The sequence below is a fragment of the Pelodiscus sinensis genome, chromosome 2, assembly GCF_049634645.1.
Source record: "Pelodiscus sinensis isolate JC-2024 chromosome 2, ASM4963464v1, whole genome shotgun sequence".
Lineage (NCBI taxonomy): Eukaryota > Metazoa > Chordata > Testudines > Trionychidae > Pelodiscus > Pelodiscus sinensis.
In genome coordinates this window covers 196,579,593-196,599,057 of record NC_134712.1, presented here as the reverse complement: position 1 = coordinate 196,599,057, position 19,465 = coordinate 196,579,593, and the positions used below count along the sequence as shown (strand labels likewise).

General features: G+C 42.2%; 4 protein-coding genes and 1 long non-coding RNA gene across 7 annotated transcripts in view; 1 reads left to right on the top strand and 4 right to left on the bottom strand.

The window, feature by feature from the left end:
* HOXA3 (homeobox A3) overlaps positions 1-11,427 on the bottom strand; it is a 47,441-nt gene extending 36,014 nt beyond the window's left edge. Inside the window, exons 1-2 of one of the 2 annotated variants that reach the window (XM_075922162.1) lie at positions 11,290-11,325; positions 54-157 (exon numbers count right to left, since the gene is read on the bottom strand). The gene's annotated coding sequence lies outside the window, so the exon portion shown is untranslated. Of the gene's footprint in view, positions 1-53; positions 158-11,289 lie in introns of both variants that reach the window. The other variant, XM_075922166.1, reaches the window with a different exon arrangement.
* HOXA7 (homeobox A7) overlaps positions 1-19,465 on the bottom strand; it is a 49,960-nt gene that overhangs the window by 9,662 nt on the left and 20,833 nt on the right. Inside the window, exons 2-3 of one of the 2 annotated variants that reach the window (XM_075922171.1) lie at positions 15,152-15,736; positions 12,513-14,227 (exon numbers count right to left, since the gene is read on the bottom strand). In XM_075922171.1, the coding sequence (XP_075778286.1) occupies positions 13,944-14,227; positions 15,152-15,527 (660 nt within the window). In that variant the 5' untranslated portion in view covers positions 15,528-15,736 and the 3' untranslated portion in view covers positions 12,513-13,943. Of the gene's footprint in view, positions 1-53; positions 158-12,512; positions 14,228-15,151; positions 15,737-19,465 lie in introns of those variants that run through there. The other variant, XM_075922172.1, reaches the window with a different exon arrangement.
* On the top strand, positions 184-12,497 carry LOC142827313 (uncharacterized). The gene is made up of 2 exons (XR_012901982.1): positions 184-504; positions 11,296-12,497. It is a non-coding gene; the product is annotated as an uncharacterized LOC142827313 (long non-coding RNA).
* On the bottom strand, positions 1,008-5,280 carry HOXA5 (homeobox A5). Its single transcript, XM_006138396.3, has 2 exons — positions 2,821-5,280; positions 1,008-2,036 (listed from the first exon to the last, which is right to left on the bottom strand). Exons 1-2 carry the CDS (start codon positions 3,389-3,391, stop codon positions 1,786-1,788), a joined length of 822 nt encoding a protein of 273 aa, XP_006138458.2. The 5' UTR covers positions 3,392-5,280; the 3' UTR covers positions 1,008-1,785.
* On the bottom strand, positions 5,292-8,572 carry HOXA6 (homeobox A6). Its single transcript, XM_006138395.4, has 2 exons — positions 6,683-8,572; positions 5,292-5,583 (listed from the first exon to the last, which is right to left on the bottom strand). The coding sequence occupies exons 1-2, from the start codon at positions 7,116-7,118 to the stop codon at positions 5,324-5,326; spliced, it is 696 nt and encodes a 231-aa protein (XP_006138457.1). The 5' UTR covers positions 7,119-8,572; the 3' UTR covers positions 5,292-5,323.

Sequence of the window (19,465 nt, the reverse complement as noted above, 5' to 3'; positions counted from 1 at the left end):
TCCAGTTCTCCACTGTACAAATAAACTTTAAGGAACTTGTGCACAAAACTTACCTTTACTTGTAAGGAGCCATTTTTCATAGAATACTGAGAACTTGTGGTTTGGATACTTCTGTACCTAAAACTGACAATTTGAATGACCGGGAGGCACACGTAGCCTGCAAAAGAATCAAATGAAGTCCAGCGTCAGCAAGATTATATGTTATGTGGTATATAATGTTGGATGTCAACTCCCCAAAACCATAAAACTTACTTTAATGGCACCACGTGACTTTTTATAGCCAGTGAGCCTATCTGTCTGTGCTATGGATGATTTTACGATCTAATTCATAGACAAAACCCTATTCATTTGGCACCCAAATGTCATATAGCCGGAACTGGGGCTTATAAAGTTTACTGTTTTATAACTTTTAAGGGAAGGCACCAGTGTAACCAGTCAGTAAATGTGCAAATCTCTAGTTGCTCTTAGAAGCTCAGAAGAGTTAACCATTCAAGCTCTGATGGGGTAAGTAACATTACATTTATAGAAAACTAATTGTAGCGAAAAAACAAGTAGCTTTAAAGGGTGAAGAGTGGGAAGGTGGCGGCTATAGGGTGTTGCTTATAGACGCAAAGATCTCTGATGTGGCTGTCCTGCAAATATATTTAATTAAAGCACACGAGTAATTATAGAGCCAGGCAAACACGCTCTGGGGTTGAGAGTGCATTTTAACAAAGCACATGTTTTTCAACAATCACCAGCCAGCTACCAGTTTATTCACCCACAGAGAGTGCTGATTGTGGTTCTGCAATGCAGTTTTCCACCTAACTAGAAACCATTAAGGAGGAACTTATGGTCAAAGTTTCAATTAAAAGGATTGCTATCGGATAATTGCACTTCTATCATTTGCAAAGCGTAGCATAAGGTCCTATCCAGGTAAAATCTTACCCATTCTGCACTGCTGACGGGGAAGAAAGTAGCAAATCAGGAAGTACAGCTTCCAAATCAGACCACGAGAACTTACAATAGAAAGTTTATTTATTTATTTTTGTCTGTTTGTTTCCAGTCAGGTTTAAAAAAAACAAAAAACAAAAACCAAACAAAAAAAAACAAATACAAAAAAATTTGATCACAGTTTGCTCAGACAGCCAGACTTGGACTATATTTGTAACTTTGTTCACAAAACCATACATTACTGAAGCTGCGCTTAATAAGAGCCACTTCTAGGAGTTCGTGCAAAGAGTCATACAAAGGCACAGCAAAGGACATACTGCTTGGGATCACAGTTTTCGTCACAGATTCACTATTCACTACACGCAGGACAAGTTCAGTTGTATTTCATCATCTCACCTCTACAACAGCATGAATTACACAAGAATTATATAGGTAGTTCGAATAAAAATATTTTAACAGCTTGGAGCTATACAGTTATTAACACGTAAACACACATGCACAAGTTAAGCAAATTGAGTGCAACACATAACATTGGTACTAAAGGAGGGGGGATTCTCTCTCTTTTTTTACAGTTACTTCAAGTAACACAGCTCGCTTCATATAAATAAGTTAAAACATCTAAATTGTCAAGACAAAGCCATTCAAGACAAAGAAATGTAGGGGAAGCAGGTCTACTTATACACGCGATAGAATGGTCAGAAACAGGCTCATGATTAAAAGATGAATTAGGGCGACAAGAACAAGGTTTCTTCACAGAAGTAACACAAGGAAGTTTTAGAAAGTCAACTTAGTACTGACATTCTACGCAGGGTCAACTAATACTGCCCAGTACTTTTTTAATTGATCAATTTCTTAAGGACGAAAAGCCCCTCCTGCAGCTGCCATACTCATGCTTTTCAGCTTATTATCCTTTTTCCATTTCATTCTCCTGTTTTGGAACCAGATCTTTATTTGTCTCTCTGAGAGGCAAAGAGCATGTGCTATTTCAATCCTTCTTCTGCGGGTCAGGTATCTATTGAAGTGAAATTCTTTTTCCAGCTCCAGGGTCTGATACCGGGTATAAGCAGTCCGAGCCCTTTTTCCTTCTGGTCCCCCTATGTTGTCTGGAACAGAAAAGGGAATGATTTAGACTCTCCACAGCGACCTGCTCCTGTGTTTCTAAAGCACCCCTCGGGCATCAGGACCGTTATTCTTGGTCCCATTTTTGTTTTGGATAAATGCTCAACAAGTCCTGCCTCTCCCCCCCCCTTTTTTTGTGCTAGAGACATTTTTAGAAGAGCAAAGCAACAGAATCTTCAGCTAAGCTGATCACTGCATTGTGGCTGAGACTAGAGGGGGTTTCAGAGATAGGAGAGCAAAGCAAGGACACTGAGAACTGCCACGAGGTTTAGCTGTTGAAGGCTTTGTAACCAGCAACATCATCTCTGTTTCACAGTGAGAAGGGGCATGGCAAGTAATAATTTTATTTAAAAAAAATTACAGCGCAGAAGGCAAGCCCATAGCCCTCCCATGCCCCTCGGTCCTCACCCTTAGGGTTGTTTTTGTTCTGACTTCCTACCTGGGAAAACTCCCCTCCTCGCTCTTCGACTAAACTATTGTTTTATATATAATTAGTAACGCTGTTCCACTGGACAGTCCTCCTAATAAATTGCACACAATGCCAAGCACTAGTCCCATTTCCCCGTGTCAGACACGTCTCGGCTGCTCCCCGAGTGGTTGCAGACTTTGTTGAGTTCGAGGGGCTACATTTACATTTTTAACTTGCCTCCGAACCGGCCGTTCCCACCGCGCCAGCACGGGGGTTTGATCCGGCTGCACACTCGCACCCACCCAGCCCCCCGCCGTTTACACGAAAGCCTCTGGAAAGAAAAGCAGGGCGCGCTTTACCATGACTTATGTGCAGTTTTCGCATCCAGGGGTAGATCTGGGGCTGTGAAGGCTGAGCTGTGCTTTGGTCATTCTGGGCACTTGCCTGGTCGCTGCTTGCTGGGGTGTCATCCTCAGTGCCAGACGACGTGCCAACCCCCTCTCTGCTTATGTGAGTGCTGCTGCTGCTGCTGCTGGAATTGGACGAAGTGCTGGTGGAGTTAGCTATGGAGTTTTTCACCCCGTGATGACTCTCGCTGACAGGCGAAGTGGCCACGGCGGTGCAGGGCAGAGGGTCAGGTGGAGGCGAATGTGAAGACGTTGCAGGCTGGTTATACCTGGGCTCTGTCGAGGCAGAGGTGGCATTGGATGGGTAATTGCGAGATCTTTCATTGGCACCAAAGTGGTTGGAAGCTGAGCGCCCCACGCTAAGATCCATGCCATTGTAGCCGTACCCGTACCTGCTGGAATGCATGCTCGCTGAATCCCTGTATTGCTCGCTCACGGAACTATGATCTCCATAATTATGTAACTGGTAGTCCGGGCCATTTGGATAGCGACCGCAAAATGAGTTTACAAAATAAGAGCTCATTTGTTTTTTGATATGTGTGCTTGATTTGTGGCTCTTGGTCGTTTTGTGCGTCTATAGCACCCTTGCACAATTTATGATGAATTATGGAAATGACTGGGACATGTACTTGGTTCCCTCCTACGTAGGCACCCAAATATGGGGTACGGCTTCAAATCACGTGCTTTTGTTGTCCAGTCGTAAATCCTGCCTGATGACCTCTAGAGGTAAACTCGTGCACTAATGGGGGAGTTGGGTGGATGCTGGAGGGTTGGCGCGCGCGCCCCAGGCGCGCTCTCGCGCCCAGCTCCTGGCTGTCAGTCGGACTCTTGCGCCACCCTCTGGAGACTAGTTAGATCTTCACGCTTCCAGCCAGGGGCTGCAGGGCTGGGGTCGACTCGAGGTTACAGCCCATTATCGCAAAATTATTGCATTTCTCTCCCAGTTCCATTAGTATGTACCAATTGCACCGGGCTATCCGCGGCAGATCGCAAAACCAGCAATAATGCAGGAGTGGGGGGAGGGGGGGGCATTGGCTTGTATTTTCACTAGCTTTCTCTTATTCTTTCATTCCTGCCTCTTCTGCTCGGCTATAGATTTGTAAAAACAGAAATAACTTCGATCTCCTTTTTTTAGGGGGATGCTTATTTAAAAATTCATTGAAAAATCTAAATCCTCGCACCCTGGCAACAATTATAGGCGTTTACAGATTTTGCAGGCGCTTCAGAAAAGCTGTTCGGTTTTACATGGCAGCTACCTACTAAAAATAAATGCCGCCTAGCATTATTTCAAGTGGGGTCAAATTCTATATCGTTTTCTGGCCGGGGTCTTTTTGTCAGATAAATACAATGCTGTGACAGTCCTTTGACATCAATATTTTCGCGGTTTGGGACTATTCAGAGCGGCGGCTCAACTTGCTTCTACCGAAGAAAGGGGTCTTTGTTGTGTACTGTACACACATCCACACACACGTACACGTATCTGTTAGTAAATATTTTCACTGCCAGTATTTTAGTCAAGGAAAGAGACCTGGACATGGAATCATTTCCGAAGCTAGTCTCTACCTAAGGGGGAGTCTTCTGGGCTCGGAATTTCGAAAGTAAATACAGACAGAAAGAACAGCCACGATTTAACATGACAGACCATTGATTTTTAATTTTTAAAAACTACCACAAATGTACTGCATGATTAACCTCCCTCCCTCGTTGCTCAGTGCAAGCGTTCTTCACTATCATCAGAAGCCTCCGAAATCTGTGCGCCTCAAAATCTTTTCTTTCCCTTTTCTAAAGTTTAACGCATTATGGGGCTTTTCCCTTTAATTCTAGCGCAGAGTTAGTCCAATTTAGCGGAGTCAGCTCTGGGGATTTTAAAATCTCCTCGCGATTCATTCTCGATTTCAATGGCAGTGAATAGTCTGGTTTTCGAACTCGATATTTAAAAACCCGTTGCCTTCTTGGTGCTAATTAAATAGCTTATACGCATGCAAAACCTTTTTTTTTTCTAGAGACCAAAAGATCCCAAACAAAACTGAACAATTCGCCCTGGATTTGTAAAAACATCAAAGCAGGATTTCTAAATCAGGAGTAATTCCACAATATGAACGTTTCCAATTACAAAAAGCTACTCACTTATATGCTGCCTACAGCCATACGGTCATATCCGAGACATTCATACACACATAGGTGCTGGATTTAAAATATCTATAATCTGTTTTTTTCTGAAATATTTTAAGCAAGGTTATCTAGACTTCGAAAACGTGGCCAGATACACTACACAGCTCTAAATCAAATACTTCTATTTTTAAATAAATTCACAGTTGGTTGCAAATGTATATATTTAATCAAAGCCTTTGGGAGTCAACAGACTGTGAAAAACCTATAGGATTTTAGTAGCAGAAGGAACACAAGAAAAAAACGCTAAAAAGGAAAGGCCTGGTAACTTTTATTAAGCATTATTCTACTCCCCTGACTTTTCCTCTGTTTCTTCGCTGCTGGGCTGTGTGGAATTTATGAGTTTGTTTTCCTTTTTCCATTTCATCCGCCTGTTTTGAAACCATATTTTAATTTGTCGTTCAGTAAGGCAGAGAGCGTTTGCAATCTCAATCCGTCGTCTTCTGGTTAAGTATCTGTTAAAATGAAATTCCTTTTCTAACTCTAGCGTTTGGTATCTGGTGTAAGTTTGCCTCCCCCGTCTCCCATGTGTTCCATACACTGTACCTGCAGAAGTAAAGACAAAATTATCGCATTGAACAAGGCCCAGGGTTCCCAAGAAACAGTGGTCAGTTACACTGCGCCTTCTCTTGCAGAGACGATCACATAAGAGGTGTCTGCTCTGATTTCCCTGATAAAATGTTTCTAAATCATTATCACAATTGAAGGTATAATTCTGATATACAGATATTTATTGGGGAAAATATTTACCCAAGCAACGAGAAATATTTAAACTTGTACATATATATGTACACAGAGCTGTACCTATGTGAGAAATACAAATCTGTGTGCATCTGTATAAAACTATAACAGTTTCTCCAACTATAGTAGAGCTGTAATTAACTGTGATCGTAATTAAAGCTCCTAGAACAGTGCCCCACAATCAGAATTTGCTTCTGAATATAGTGCACTCACATGCAAAAGGGCCCTTCGAAATAAGAAATGTCTTTAAAAGTTAAACTTTTCACGTCACGATAAATCATAATCAGAACTTGCAAAATATAACCCTGGGGGACGGTGAGGGAAAGGGTTTTTTTTAACCAGTTGAAGAAAGTGTGCTTACTCAAAACAAAGTGCCTTTTGCTCCCTTTCCAAACAGTCCTGTTCTGTATACTTCACTTTAAGTGAGACAAAATTGGAGATGATTTGCAAATGTGCACGCATTGTCCGAAAAACGTGCCCTCAATAGCCAATATTTGTATACGAATGGGCTTGGGAGGGTCCTACAAATAAATGGAGGTAGGCAGCACAGGGGGCATATTCCTTACATCAGTCTTTGACATTCGAGGAGCGGAGAAGCGGTTTCTTTGGGGAGGGCTGGTTGTTGCTAGTAATTTGTTCATACCTATTGTTCAGTTATGACTCAGGGACTGCACCAAGTCACCCAAGTTGGGAGCAGTTTGTTCCGACAAACTGCCCTAAGGTTGCCAACGGGCCAGGGCTAAGACAACCTGGAAAGGTTTCGTGTTACACATTACCTCGCAGGAGTCATTCCTCTCCGACAGTTTGGACGCGCTTTTGGAAAGACTTTTTCAAAGAAACTTTTTTTCCTCTCTCTCTCTCTCTCTCCCTCTCTCTCTCTGTCTATTGCATTCAAATGACTTACCAGCGCAGGAGTTCATCCGCTGCATCCAGGGATAAACAGGGCTCGTGTACTTCCGGTCGGTGCCTTCCTCATTTAAAATTTTGCTTTGCACACTGTCGGATTTGTAAGGTTGATCAGGAGAAAAGTGCAGATAGTCCCCGTGTCCCCTCTGCTTGCCACTGCCGGAGGGAGAGGCGCTACTTATGTCCTTTTCAGAGTAAAAACACGAGGCTCCATACTCATAGGATGCCCGATTGCAAGCAATGACCGTGTTGGACTGTTGGTAAAAACAAGGTGAGGTGTAGGTCTTGTCCTGGAGGCTTGTTGCCCCATACGAAGCTGGGAAATGCCTCAGAGCATCATAGCCAGCTGGATAAAGGGGGATTTGCCCGAGGAAAGAGTCCTGGCCATTAGGCAGGCTCCCAGGGAAAGTGGGATTCACAAAATAGGAACTCATTTGCTCTCCCCTCTGCAGGACTGTGATTTGTTGTGTATTAGTACATCTGGCTATAACTATTAGTAGTCATCGAACTGGTTTGTTTCTGGATGGCCGAGCGCCAAAAGCGACAGCAGCAAATAGCACCAGCTGACGGCTCGGCGGCCAATGGGAGAGCAATGTGGAGCCCGCTCCCCTGGGACCCGCAGCGACCGAGCCAGCAAAGTTACAAACAACCCCGAGCCCGGCAGATGGATGGCAACACACGCGCACACCCCACCTTTAACGTGGCTGAGGGAACATGGGAAGTGGGGAGGAGGGGGGAGGACAAGGGGTGTTGCTGTCAAAAAAAGAAACGGCGAGGGAGGAAGGTGCGGCAGCGCGGCTGTGAACGCCCCCAGGGCAGTGCCCTGTGGCAGCTGCGGGGGATGGGGGAGGGGTAGCTCTCCAAAGTTAGGGTCTCCCCTCTGGAAATATGCAAATCATCACACCGCGCCCTCCCCCTCCCTCTGGTTCCCCACCCCGGAAGGTTGAGCTCCCCTCTAGTTTCTATAGTTCTGTACGCAAGGTAGCGGATGATTGATGTGAGAACTGAAAACTTTGGAGCAATTCAACCCGGTGGAAGGGGAATCAGCGATGGCGTCTGAGCGGAGAGGGGCTGGCCGACTGTGTCAACAAACAGCTGGTTTTTTAACACAGCGCAAAGAAAAAAACATGTTATTCGACCAAACCTACTGAAAGCCCAAATGAATATTTCCCTTCCAAGCACCAAGCATCCTCGCCCCAGGTCAGAAGGCAGCCTTTGTGGCCGGGTCTAGATGAAGCCATATTCGACGTAGTTTATTGAAGGCAAGCTCTTGTATTCAGGGACAGTCAGACAATTTAAGGGGAGATTGGGGACCGGACAGGAAATGGTGGCCTCCACCATGGATTGATTTATTTGGATGCGTGTTTCCAAAGGAGTCACTGGCAGGGGTTGGAAAACAGGCTGCCAGCGCTTCCGGAGAAGCGGAGTTCAGATAAAAGTTACACGTGTGTGTTTGTTTTTACCCACCAAACGCGCATTTCGCTGTGTCTAAAACGAAGATGTTTACATTACTCCGGTAGAGTGATACCGACCGAACACAGCCACCCTAACGTGCCTGCAGAGGCAAAACGGATTCGCTGCTGTTTTTAATCAGTTAATTACCCACTGCGGTTGTAACAAACATCTTAACGTGTACTGTGCAACTTGGCACTGATCCCAGGGCGGACCTACAGTCCTGGGCCCAGGGCAGACGCGGTAGCAGCGCGGCTGGAATTCACAGAGATGCTTTAAATTCCGCCTACTCCAGCAGTTCCTAAAAATAACAAGATGCTTCCTTCCAAATTCCTAATCCGTGCCTATGACCACAGACTGAAGAGCCGATGTTTAAAGAGACATTTGCACCAGTTCTGTTTCCGATAACACCTAAACCAGCTTTGGAGACGTGAGTTGTGCTGTTGTGGGAAGGTTCCGTTCCTCATTTCCGGAGGATGATTACGGTACCTATAAAACAGTGGCGAGTTAAAACATCTCTCCACAATAGTTGGTATTGTTAGCGTTCTCCGTTGGACTTTCACACTGAGATGTTGATTACCTTCCATTTTTATTTCCCCCCCTATTCTGTGCTCCGGGGCTAATCTATATACACATCTGGTCGAATAAACAGTATATGCTTTGAGAGAACAGCTGAACATTATGGGTGTCTACTGAAAAGAATCCGTATCCGGATGAATTTGCACTATGTGTGCGGAGGAGAAACGGTGAATACAAATGAGGGGTTGTTGAGGGGTTTTTTTTTTATGTGAAAATGTTTAGCAGAGACTAGACCGGAAACGTGCCATGAAAATCAGATTCGGGGAATACACAAAAATCTAACTCCATACTTCTTTTAAAAAGTTGCGCTCGTGAGGGCTCTTCTTTGAAGACGCATTGGATCCATCAGGAAAAAATGAGAGGTTGATAAATATTTAAATTTTATTATGTCGGTTTCACATTGGTTATTATCTCTTTTTTTTTTTAAGGGAGAGGAAATGATTTGCACAGGAATCTTAATCGGAGATTCTTGTTCCAGCCAAAGTCAGAATCTCTAATGTCTCAGCATAGTAAATGAAAACATTTCGTAGCTGCTTCCGCCGTAGTAAACCGCAAAGTAAATGAAAGTACACGTTTGTTATGGTTAAGGCTTGTCTCAGCAGCAGCTACACAATTTGCATGGCCATCGTGGTTTTAGTTATATTCAATATGCAAAAAACAAAACAAAAACAAAATCAAAACACCCCGCCACAACAAAGCTTTAAGCGGGAGTGCTCCGAGTCACACAGGTTTAATGGCAGCTATTTAGAACACTTATTTTGGAAAAGTGAATATTTAAAAGTTCCCAATTGCACTTCTGTAATTGTAACAAAGTGAGCAGACCTGCGCCTTCCGTATGCTTTAAATTATTTTTTTAAATGTCAGCACGCAGTTGAAAAAACCTGATTAGAACTTTAACAAGACGCGGATTGTTTTTCTTTGTTTTTCTTTCTTTCTTTCTTTCTTTCTTTCTTTCTTTCTTTCTTTCTTTCTTTCTTTCTTTCACAGACTCCATAATTCAACCAACGCTGGAGTACAGGTGCAGGGAGCAGTTACCCACTTCGACTTAAAAGCCCCCTTCTGAATCCGCTTACATATGTTCATAGCGCCAACAGAAAACAACCTTTAACAGATAGCCTATAATCCAAACAATTTTTGCCCTCCAAACCACTGTTTAGATTGAACTGGTAGGAGTAGTGTCATTGGGCAGCCTCGATCTTACCCCCCTTCAAACTAGTTCACACGGTGACATTTTGCTTTCGACGCACAACACAAGTTTAAAAACAAAACAAACCAAAACCACACGAAGCCCCGCCCTGTAGAATTAGCCCGTCCGGGGTGGAGAGTGACTGGGGTCCCTAGGTAGGCCGAATTTTGTTAGGATTTCTCCAAGAGGATTGCAGACAATTCGCCTCTTGCTTGCTGCTGCCTTTGGATCGCCTTGTTTCCGCCACACAGTGGCAGCACTGAGAGCCTGTCGCTCCGCCATAAATAACCCGACACTCACTGCAGTTGCAGCCACGCAGCTACTGCAATGCAATGCAAATGTAATTCTTTATCAGCCCGGAGAACACAAACAACGCCGCCGTTAGCATTTAAAGCGCTCGCAGCTCATTTTTAATTACTGTAATGAATATCGAGATATCACAGAAGCAGAACCCTGAACCAATGCCGCGGTTTCCAGCACACAAACATAGGAAGCAACGCCAGATCGGTGAAAGCCACGTTCTGATGCCCATGCCGTGCTAAAACCCCTTGTGCCCAGCTCGGTTTCCTTCCCCCCACCCGCCCCGTGTTCCATTTTTCAAAACTATAACTAAATCGACCCTTGTACCTCTTATTTGCTTCCACTGACATCGAAAAAGCTCCATTTCAGCATCTGGTGTAGGACGGATGGCTTAAAATCCAGCTTTAGATAGAATTACTCCAGAAGCGACGTATTTAGAAAAATGTCTGTAATATTGTTCAAGCTCCGCGCAACACAATGACGTGACACAATTATACTGTATACAAGTGATTTATCCGCTAAAGCAACCTATGCACACATTTCTCCTATTCTACTGTTCCAGAAATATCCCCCCTCTCTCGCTCTCTTTCTCCCTCTCTCTCTCTCCTAGACATTTTATGGAACGAGAAGATATTATGCCGGTTGGTCTCTGTCTGAAATTGTAAGTGCATTTCCAAACATCTTAAATTGCCGTTAACACGAATGAATTTGCAAATACTGGGAAACAAAATGAAAATAGTTTTCTTGAGCAAATTATCTCCACCTAATTTGATAAATCCGAGTGATAAAAGAAATAATAAATAAATAATAATAAAAATAAAAATAATCCGAAGGTGAATGTGATAGCAATCTTTTAAATCTCCTTTATTAAAATTACACGTCAGGCTTGCTAAATAATAAACACTTGTATTGTTGCATGCATTGTCTAAATTTAAACAAGCTAAATAATAGGTTGGTAATTCTTCAACTGGTATCATTCCATGTATAATATATACATACATATATTACATATGCGGGTATCATAAATGCATATATGGATATTAAAATAATGTTACCCTGCTTAAGATACTGTTATATACATTTCTCACCTTTAGGTTCTGGCTCGCAGAGCCCCTGCTACTTTGACAGCTGTCGCTTTGGCTGCACAGGAGACGAATCGCCCTCCTTTTGGTGCCAGAAGAAGCAGGAAATTAGCCAGGTTGCAAGTTGAAAATCTGCCACTCCAGTGCTTTGAATCCAATATGCCACACCTTCCAGCGGAGGAATTGGAAATTGCCATCCAGGGTCTGTGTTCTAGGCGGCTGCTTATGCTGAACCTCCATACACTTGGTTCACTATTGCCTTACAAAGAACAAATGAAATGGGGGATTGAAAGCCAGAGAGATCCGAAGCAGGACAGAGCTGAGCTAAAGAATGCAGCTCTATTCTCGCAAGGGAAATTATAAAAAAGTTCATGTTCACGGTTACCATCCACATGACCGACAGCGACCAATGGAAAAACCGAGCAACTCATAAAGTTGTATTGCAAAGTTGTAAATTTTCATAAACAACAACGGATTTATGGCCTTTTCCTCATCACTAAGAAGAGGCAGGTCTTAGAGAGGCGCCATCTTACCAGAGAGGCAGCCCTAGAGTTTTAAAAGACCTAGAGTTTGATCTAATTCTATTAAAATTGCAATTAGAACATTTGCCACACCGCAGAGGTAGGGAACTAGTCTGCAGAGAAGGGAATCATTATCTCTATCTTTTTCCTTCCTTCCAACGAGACTTTCATGCATAATCTTTTAAAATTTGATATTAAAATGCGGTACCTGCTTTTCGTTTTCTAATAATAGGCAGGGAGATTTTTTTTTTGACATATAGACGGGTGGGTTTAATTATATGTTTTGATTTTATATTTTTTTCTATTGTCCCCTACTATGACTGACACGCAAACACACACCTGACTACAGCTTCAACACTTGGAACTTTCGCATTGCAGCTCGCGTCTACAATCAAGTATTATTTCGCTAATGCGGATTTCCGCCGGCGTATAGGCAGGTTTCATGTCTACTGTGCTTTTAAAATTTCACCGAAGCACATAGGAGCCTCTCGCTTCAGGAGTGCTCTCTGCTTAATTAATCAACCCAGGTGAAAACGCTAGTTAGCGAAACTGACTGAGTCCTGTCAATCCATCGCCTATGAATTTTTGGTTTTGAGTGCAAATGAAAATTACATATTTGATCTTATTTCTTTACTTGGCCATGTCAGTTTTATGCTTCCTTTGAACTGCTCCTTAATAAAGAAACACAATTCATTGTCAACAAGCATATTTATTTTCTGCGTAACATAAAACACATTTATTGTGGGAGATATTTGAACACGGTATCACTTCCAAAGAGAGTGAACATACATTTTTGTCCTCCACTGCCAATACTTACACGGTATATTCAAATGTTCACAATGAACACATCGAAACACATTGTAACGTACAATTTATGAATAAACTTTAGCCAAACCTCCATGAAGGATTTATACAGAAATCTTAACAAGACATCATGCTACCAAGATACCAATTTAATTACAGACTTCTCAGTTTATGACGTGATCTTACAAATGATTTCAAGACAATATCAATGACAAAAAAATCGTTTAAATATACAGTATTTGCTATTGTAGGAAAAATCACGGTATTACATATTAACACATTCCGAAATCAGGACAAAAAGATTTTTGAGAGGCGCTAACATAGTCGTCTTAATTCAGTTTTTAAAGAAACAGTTTCCGCTATTTTAAGTAGGATGAGCTTAGAAAACAAACCGGCCTGTAACAGTGTACTTCAAAAGGTAGAAGCCAATAGAAGCTATTAAAGCGCTTTGTACAATATTAGCATGTGTTTTCTTCTCCACTCGGAATAGTAAAGGACTGAGAAGAAAGATATACTGCAGCATATGGTTTTCATTTATAATTGCTTTGGAATAAATATATTATTTTTCAATTTAAATATATTTAGCATTTTCGGTACCAAATTATATACCAAAGCTATTGATGCGTACTTTTTAAAGGACTACACTTACGTTACTAAAAGCATTCTACAATTCACATTAGTATGTTATTTTCTTTTGATTAATAAAATACAGTATAGCGTAGAAGATAGGTAGGCGGAACAAGAAATAGGTAGTCTGGAAGATAGGTAGTACAAATAATTGCAGGATGTAGTGGTTTCTGTTTCATTATTTTTTGCAGGGTATTTTTTTTTCCACTTGCTGTTTAATGCTGTCTGTTTGTTTTGACCTATTTAAATAAAAGCAAACAGGAAGTGCAGAACTATTTATTCTAAGTTAGGTAGTTTTTTTACGTGATCCTAATGCACTTTCCCCTGCACAACTGATTGGGACTAATTGAGTCAGGTAGTTACGCTGGAAGTGATTTTTTTTCCTGCATGTGCAAGGAGTAGTTCTCTCTAGCAAATGTTCTCAAACAAAACAGCCTAGGTTTGGGCAAACGAAAATAAGATGACCAGGATGACTTTATGCGAGATTATAATTCGGTTAGGCAGGAAATAGGGGAGCTCTGGGAAGGTGGGGACTGGAAGACAAGTCAAGGGAGGGGACCTTTTCATGTTCTAAAATGCTCGGTTACAAGATGTTCATTAAGGGGAACCGAATACTGAAAATAAAACAGTGAGTCTTTTTTCAAGAGAGCTTTTACAACTGTCACGTGCATACATAATACTAGAGATTGCTTCATCAAATGGGGGCTTTTACTCGTCTTCTTCCTCCTCTTCCTCCACTTTCTCCACAGACGCTGCTGCTGACGTGTTCTCGTTGGTCGCTGGGGTGCTGGCGCTCTCTTCTTTATGCTCTTTCTTCCATTTCATCCTCCGGTTTTGGAACCAGATTTTGATCTGCCTCTCAGTGAGGCACAGAGCATGGGCGATCTCTATTCTCCGCCGGCGAGTCAGATAGCGGTTGAAGTGGAATTCCTTCTCCAGCTCCAGTGTCTGGTAGCGAGTGTACGTCTGGCGACCCCGCTTCCTATCTGGACCTGAAAGCAGGCAAACAGGCGCAGAAGTTAGCCAGAAACATGACGCTAATCAGTTAAATGGAAAGTTGGTATTTACAAACAGTCATCAAGCAACTGGAGTAAATCCTCTTCCTTTATTCCCTCCCCCCTCCCAACAAAGGCATTTCTCTCGGACAGCCTGCCCGGCTCAAACATGGCAAATTAACTTATCTGGAATAAACCTTTTCTCTCCACTTCGGTGTAAGATCAAAAAAATGTTGCCTTCTAAAGGATGAACGTTACACTCGGCTACGTTTCAACAGCGTCCTCCATGGAGACTTTCGTGGTTCACAAAGGGAAATAAAGCAGGGTCTGGAATATTTGCATGTATTTATTTATTCCAGGCGTTTTTCCCCCCCTCAGACGAGATCCACATACTAGCAATAGATGCAAGGGCAGAGCCTCACATTTGCTAGATCTTTTTTTCCCCCCTTGTACTTGTATACAAAACCTGATCCCCAGGCAAGACACATGCCACATTTCACAAGGAGCTAGAACACCCCTGCCCCCTCTGAAATTGTCTTTTCTCCCCTCCTCAGAGCCCTTCTTTCCTCTGCCTTTCCCAGTAAATATGATTGTTTGTGCCGTTTGTTGGGGTGGGGGCGGGGAACACTGACCCGTGGGGGCTCACCGAGTACAGAGCCAGCTCTCGATATTTCTCTAGCAAACCGAACAAATAAACTTAATACTAAAATTCCACAGCAAATTGACTTAAATAAATTTACGAGGCTAGAACCCATTAATTGAGCAATAAAAAGTTTTATGATACTCATTTACATACAATGCCACGGGCTTTCTACGCAATGGCGCCTCTGCTATAATTAAAACCATAAAGGCTGTGCTGACAGTAATTTCGGCTACACATTTGCCTGGCTGCCATCGCTTTGCCCTCTCCGTTCCCCATACCTGAAGACCTCATCCAGGGGTATATCCGGAAATTAGCCTCAGCCTGGCTGTGCAGGTTGCTTTCCTCCGCTTTCTCACAGCTGGGTTTGGTTAGATCATTGCAGAGGACGGGAATGTTCTGATCAAAAGAGGAACAATGCAGGTTGTAGGCATCTGAGCCCAGGCTGTATCCGGAAGAGAACGGGTTTTGATATATGGTACTGTTCACATTGTACAAGCCAGGCATGGAGGAGGTGAAAGCACTAGCCCCTGGTCCATAGCCGCTTCTCTGAGAGTTGGTTGCAAAGGAGCAAGAAGTAGGCTCTGCATTTTGGAAAAGAGAAGCCCCCGTCGTATATTTGCTAAAAAGAGCGTTCACATAATACGAAGAACTCATAATTTTGACCTGTGATTTGTTGTCCGGTAGGCTTCCGTGTCGGTTTTACGAGGTAGCGTGATATATGATAACATTACACCCCCAGATTTACACCAAACCCCATTTTCTTTTGGACTGAGCTGCCTCCAGCACGTGACCAGTCATATGACCCCATCCTCCAATCTCCTCCTGCATCACAGGTGGTATAGATCAGGGTGTCTCACAATGTCCTATAATGGAAGGGGAAGAGGATCAAATATATGTCTAACAAATTAAAGACAAGAGGGCTTTTGGTTAAGGGAGCCACATGGTAGATGATATTTTATAAGATCCCTATAAAGTAGAGTAAGTAAATAAACAGAGATTTATTTGGTTCTGTGATTAAACTTAAGCCGTATGTTGTGCGATGCAGATCTCCCTATTCCAGAGCTGTATTGCTTTAGAAAAGCTAGGTATGGCTAGGCACATATTTCTTCCTGTCTCCGTTATTTTTTGTTTTTTCTTTCTTTCTGTTTTTTTAAGTCCAAGTCGCGATCGAATAGCATCTGACTACTTCATAATATTCGTAGGCGCTTCTCTCCCCCCAACCCCAATTTAATCAAAGTTACAATGCTCAACTGATCAATATTTAGTGTTTGGGGGAAAATATCCTGTGTCCGCAGTAAACTGAAACCATGTGTCTCTCTCTTGTTTCACATACACACACAGAAGTTAAAATAATTCTGTTACTCACGCATGTTGTATTTTTCTGCCGTAGTGAAACAAGTATATATTACGTTCCCTAATTTGCTAACAGATTTACTGAGATATTGATATATTACATTCCGCTAATCGCTTTCGGCTAGATGAATCAGGATGGGGCTGCAACAGAGTACGCTTTTAACTCTTTTGCAAACCAGTGTCTCTCAGAGGTGGGAGCGAGCGATGGCTAACAATTCTGAAAGAATATTGCTAGTGATATTGATGACATGCATACATTACCGAACCTTGCGTGGGGACCTTAGTCCATATCTTCCGATTTCAAAGGTGAATTAATATGTCGCCCACGCTTTTTATAAATAATACTCGGTTGCTAAATCTGTAATGTCGCGATTGCATTCCTGACGGATTCCCTCCGTCTAATAGCAAAATAATTCCTCTTTCCCCCTTCCCTTGAAACCAAGAGGACACCTCTCGTCTGAACACCTTTTAAAAACTGGTAAGTCCTGGAATCAGACATGTAGGGCTTCAGATCGTAGGTCACTGTTTAACGCCTTCTTTACCTTCAATGTACATACCTTACTATCCGAAGGAGACAGCAACATTACATTTAAGTCACGGGTAACGTTCCTCATTTTCTACACACTCCACTTTCCAACAATAAGAAGACTTTCCATTGAGGATGCTGCACCGTACCCTTCCTTTAAACGGATCATAAAATGGGTTTCCTTCTCTCAGACAGGGAGTCCTGGTAAAGACAGCTTTTACTGCCCTGCTATATTGCACATCATAAACTGGAAGAGGCACAATGGAATTGCCCCGGAAATTCTCCTTTAAATTATAGAGTTTAATGCCCTGTGTACAAAGAACTTCTCACTAGTTAAAATTGTTCTTGGCGATATTTCGCACGGACCCTAGAGTTCAGGTTTTGAAAGCCTGGGGGGAGGGGGGAGAAGGAAAGAACTCTTGAGGGCTGCTCCCGTGCGAATATTGCAACGATTCCATATGGGGTCGGAGAGAAACAAGTGAAATTGACTACAGCGAAGACATGTAGGTATTTGTGTTTAAGAGCATGCAAATGTTGTGACTACGTTTAGCTGTTTGCCAACAGCTACATATGTACAAACGTGTATTATTCGCAACCTAAAGCCAGCATCAGAGCAAACAGCTTCCTTATTTCATAAATATTACTCAGTGTTACAGTTAGTTACAAAAAAACCCCACAAGAATCACAATCTCAACAGAAACGCTTCCTGAGAAGAAATAAAGGCCCCAGAAATTAAACGAATGCGAAGCAACCAAGAAGACTACTCCGAAGATCAAAGAGGCTGAATTAGACTGCATTACACCAATAAATTGCTCCTCTGGTGACAACATACCAAGATGCAAGAAGAAAGAAACAGTAAACATAACCAATGTCTAGACTTGGGTATTGATAATGCAAGACAGGATTTTATAGACGAGTCTTAAAGAGCACGTTTAAGTGTGTCTTGCTTCTTAAAAGGTATTTTTAAATAATCAGGATATTAAAAGCCACCTTTGATTATTGTCCTTTCATCTTTCTAATGTTACATCTTGTAAACAATATTAATATTTCAGACGAATTTCGCACTGAGTAAGGGACCAGGAGTCCCAGGAAAGTGTTTTTCCAGGAAATTCCTGGAGTCCCAGGAAAGAATTTTTTCCCCGCACCTATTCGACAAAAGCCTCCTTCAAATACTACCTCTGACATAGACTTTGAAACATGTCAGTCTGCTGCACTCTATACAGCACGGGGTAAGGTGTTAGTATATTTCTCAAATTGCAACTTTCCAATGTAATGAATTATTACAAGACAAAAAGACAAAAATAATGGACAAGTAAAATGCAAGCGTTCGGCTATCACAATATGCTTCTATGTGTTAAAGAGACCTTAGGTCGCCCCCCCCCCTTTTTTCACTATTAAAAAGCTGGACTGTGTAATATGCTCGCTGTGCCCAGAATGGGAAAGGTGCTGACAAAAAGATTCGCAGGAGCGACCTGGGAGCGCTGCATAGTTATTGCTTGCGTGTTAGGCAATATTTTGATGTAACTGGGACCTCGGGCACTACTTTGTTGTTTCTAAATATCCAACATGACAGTGGAACAGACCGTGCCAAATGACTATACTTGAAATACAGAAGAACGAATTAAGTAATCTAATCACCATTTTAAAATAAGAACGTCCGCTGACATCCGATGTGAATTCCTTTACTAGAAACCCGAGAAAATAATGATTCGATTTCCGTTATTTTTTTATACTAAAAACGATGCGTAGAAAAAATGATATAACCCTCACATCCCTTGCTGATTCTGAAAAATGGTTTCAAGAAATTGTCTTTAATTTAAAGAAACGACAAAACGTTTAAAAATACTGAAGTGAGGCGTCTACTGAGGCGCTGGTCTTTTTCTTGTGTTTCGTTAAAATGAAGGATACAACGCTAATATTTTTACCCTATTTTATGGGGGCCCTTTTTAATTTTTCTTTCGGGGAGTTTTCCTCTCATTTTGACGAGTGATTCGAGGGGAAAAAATAAAGTAATTCTGCTGAACTGCGCCCTTAAAGCAGTGGGCGAGAAACAAGGTAGCCGACAAAACTAAAACGGATAAATATTACAATGAAGCCAAGGCATAGAAATAAGAGGCACGGAGACGCTAAGAATGAATTTGTAGAGGCATCTTAAGCCTTCAGCGCATCAGACTGTTCTCATGTGGAGAATATAATTAAACGGGTCCCACAGCGCTGTAATTGCTAAGAACCCAAGCACTGTTTCCTCTGTATCAGAGGCAGATGCTGAAAAAATTCCAGTTGCCGGTAAATAATTTTCAAATTAAAATTTGCAACCTTGTCGTATCTTTAGTGCACGCGGTTATGTCCTATGTTCAGTGAGATTAATTCCATTCGGCAATGAGTTGATTCTTTGTTCGTTTCTCGTACAAAGCCCACATCTTGTGAATTCACATTATGGACTTTTTCATTATGGACTTATGAAAAACACCACCGCCCTCCCCAGAACTTGAAATGACATTAGACTCAGGAGGTTAATGCCCTTCAAAGACCCACTTCTCCAAAATATTAACGTCCTCATGAGCCCAGAATGAAATCAGAATACTTTGCTTGCACATTATGGGTTAATGATAAAGTATCCAATACTTTTAGGGAAAAAATGAAACGTGAAAAGGAAATTGAATAGTGTACCACGGCGTCATCGGTTAACTCTTTAGAAATGCTTTGATAATCA

What these genes read in the sequence shown, in the direction of transcription:
- HOXA6 (XM_006138395.4), bottom strand. Translation starts at nt 7,118, where the DNA reads ATGAGTTCCTATTTTGTGAATCCCACTTTCCCTGGGAGCCTGCCTAAT. An exon ending in GCGGATGAACTCCTGCGCTG is followed by an intron (nt 5,584 to 6,682) that starts GTAAGTCATTTG and finishes TTACTTCTGCAG; the next exon opens with GTACAGTGTATGGAACACAT.
- HOXA5 (XM_006138396.3), bottom strand. Translation starts at nt 3,391, where the DNA reads ATGAGCTCTTATTTTGTAAACTCATTTTGCGGTCGCTATCCAAATGGC. An exon ending in AAAACTGCACATAAGTCATG is followed by an intron (nt 2,037 to 2,820) that starts GTAAAGCGCGCC and finishes TTTCTGTTCCAG; the next exon opens with ACAACATAGGGGGACCAGAA.